At 37.5% G+C, this 2010-nt stretch overlaps 1 protein-coding gene across 1 annotated transcript in view; it reads left to right on the forward strand.

The window, feature by feature from the left end:
• Positions 1-2010, forward strand: part of pwp2h (PWP2 small subunit processome component) — a 25940-nt gene that overhangs the window by 5980 nt on the left and 17950 nt on the right. Inside the window, exons 8-9 of the mRNA XM_014012009.1 lie at positions 895-1038; positions 1119-1189. Of these exons, the coding sequence (XP_013867463.1) occupies positions 895-1038; positions 1119-1189 (215 nt within the window). The remainder of the gene's footprint in view (positions 1-894; positions 1039-1118; positions 1190-2010) is intronic.

Genomic DNA, 2010 nt, shown 5'->3' on the forward strand with positions numbered 1-2010 from the left:
ATCAGTGATTTTTTAAGTAAAGAGAAAATAGAAAAAGAGGGAAAAATATAGAGAAAATGTAATTAGAAAGATTGAAATAGAGATTAGAAATATATTAAATATACACCAAGAAAACACAGGACCACACACCCAACATCTGTCAGCTCACCTAAAAATGGATGAATACATGGAGGGCATATATAAAAATATACACATACCCATATACACTGCTCAAAAAAATAAAGGGAACACTTAAACAACGCACGCTAACTCCCGATCTTAATCAATGAAATATTCGCATTGAGTACTTTGTTCTGTACAGAGTTGAATGTGCTTCACAAAAGTTTGATTTACTTGGACTTAGCCTGCGTTGTTTAAGTGTTCCCTTTATTTTTTTGAGCAGTAGTGTTCCCTTTATTTTTTTGAGCAGTAGTGTTCCCTTTATTTTTTTGAGCAGTGTATAAAGATATACATACAAACATGCCTACATTCATACATGCTGTAGATATACTGTATACATACAGACATATACACACACTCAGTGACCAGTCAGAACCCCTCGGATCAAAAAATAAAAAAAATGAAATGACTGCTGCTGATGTATGAAAACAAAAAGTCAACTTTTTAACTTAGATAGATTTTTACAAACATTACCATTACAGAACAAAAACTAGCCTTATCTAATAGCAATATTTATGTTTTAGAGCAAATAATACAACATAACCAAGTGATTATAGCAAAGATCTAAAATTCTGTTAGTTTTACAGATGATGAGATAAAGTTTGATGTGGTTGTAGCTGAGACATACTTAGAGCGATCACAACCCTGTCAGTCTGTTAGCAAAATATCCCTTGAACCACCTGGTGGGTTTTAACAGTGAATATTAAATAAACACTGTTTTCTGTGTCTCTGCAGACATTTCTTCAACAAAGAGGGAGATTTCAACAATCTGACAGCTGCTGCCTTTCACAAACCCACTCACATCCTGGTCACGGCCTTTGCCTCCGGGATCTTCCACCTACATGAACTGCCAGAGTTTAACCTGATTCACTCTCTGAGGTCAGGGACCGCATCGTTCGTCACAGAAAACAGCACAGTTCCCCTGCTGGTACACTAGCTGATCATTTGTTTCCCTGCAGTATTTCAGACCAGAGGATTGCCTCGGTGGCCTTCAACAGCTCTGGAGACTGGATTGCATTCGGATGCTCACGTAAGAGTTAACTTCCTGTTTTTAGTAGTGGTGAGAACCACCAGGCACTGCATTAGATTATGATTCAAAAGACTTTGATGTGATTGTTAAATGATAACTGTGTCATTTGAATTTTCTGCAAAGATCCAGATCGCTGATTTACGTATTTTAATGCCTAATATAAAGAGTTCTTCTACTTCTTTATTCTAAATTAAACTGTAAGAATTTCAATAAGACTGAAGAGACTGTGGTGGAGTTGTTGGGAGTGTCGTCCTGTAACCGGTGGGTTGCTGGTTCCATCCCCATTCCATCCATCTCAGTTGTGTCCTTGGGCAAGACACCACCTGCCTTGCCTGCTGCTGGTGGTCAGAGGGTCCAGAGGGGTGCGTGTGCATGGCAGCCCTGCCTCTGTCAGTCAGTGTGAATGACTGTGTAAAGCACTTATAAGGACCTGATAAGGTGTTTCAGTCTATTTACCGTTTAAGCAATAATCAATTAACCTATGTTAAAAATACATACCAAAGATATTGCCATTTGCATCATGTGTAACTGGAGATTTATGAGTGTCTTTCACCAGAAATTAACGAAAACAGGACTTCCACTTTGTCAAGTATAGGCCTGGAATTACTGATGACTTCACTAGATCAATAAAATTAAAGTTGTCAAACGATTCAGTTTATAAACATATTTAGTCTCTTACCAGTCCTGGTGATTAGTTGTCAAAATTCAACTAACTACATTTCATTTTGAAGCTTTTATGATAAAGAATTAGAAAAAAAATAACTGCTTAGCAGTGGCACATATAGTCCCAACAAGAACGCAAAGCAGTAATCCACCAGAAC

The sequence above is a fragment of the Austrofundulus limnaeus genome, unplaced genomic scaffold, assembly GCF_001266775.1.
Source record: "Austrofundulus limnaeus strain Quisiro unplaced genomic scaffold, Austrofundulus_limnaeus-1.0 Scaffold87, whole genome shotgun sequence".
In the NCBI taxonomy this organism is placed as follows: Eukaryota; Metazoa; Chordata; class Actinopteri; order Cyprinodontiformes; family Rivulidae; genus Austrofundulus; species Austrofundulus limnaeus.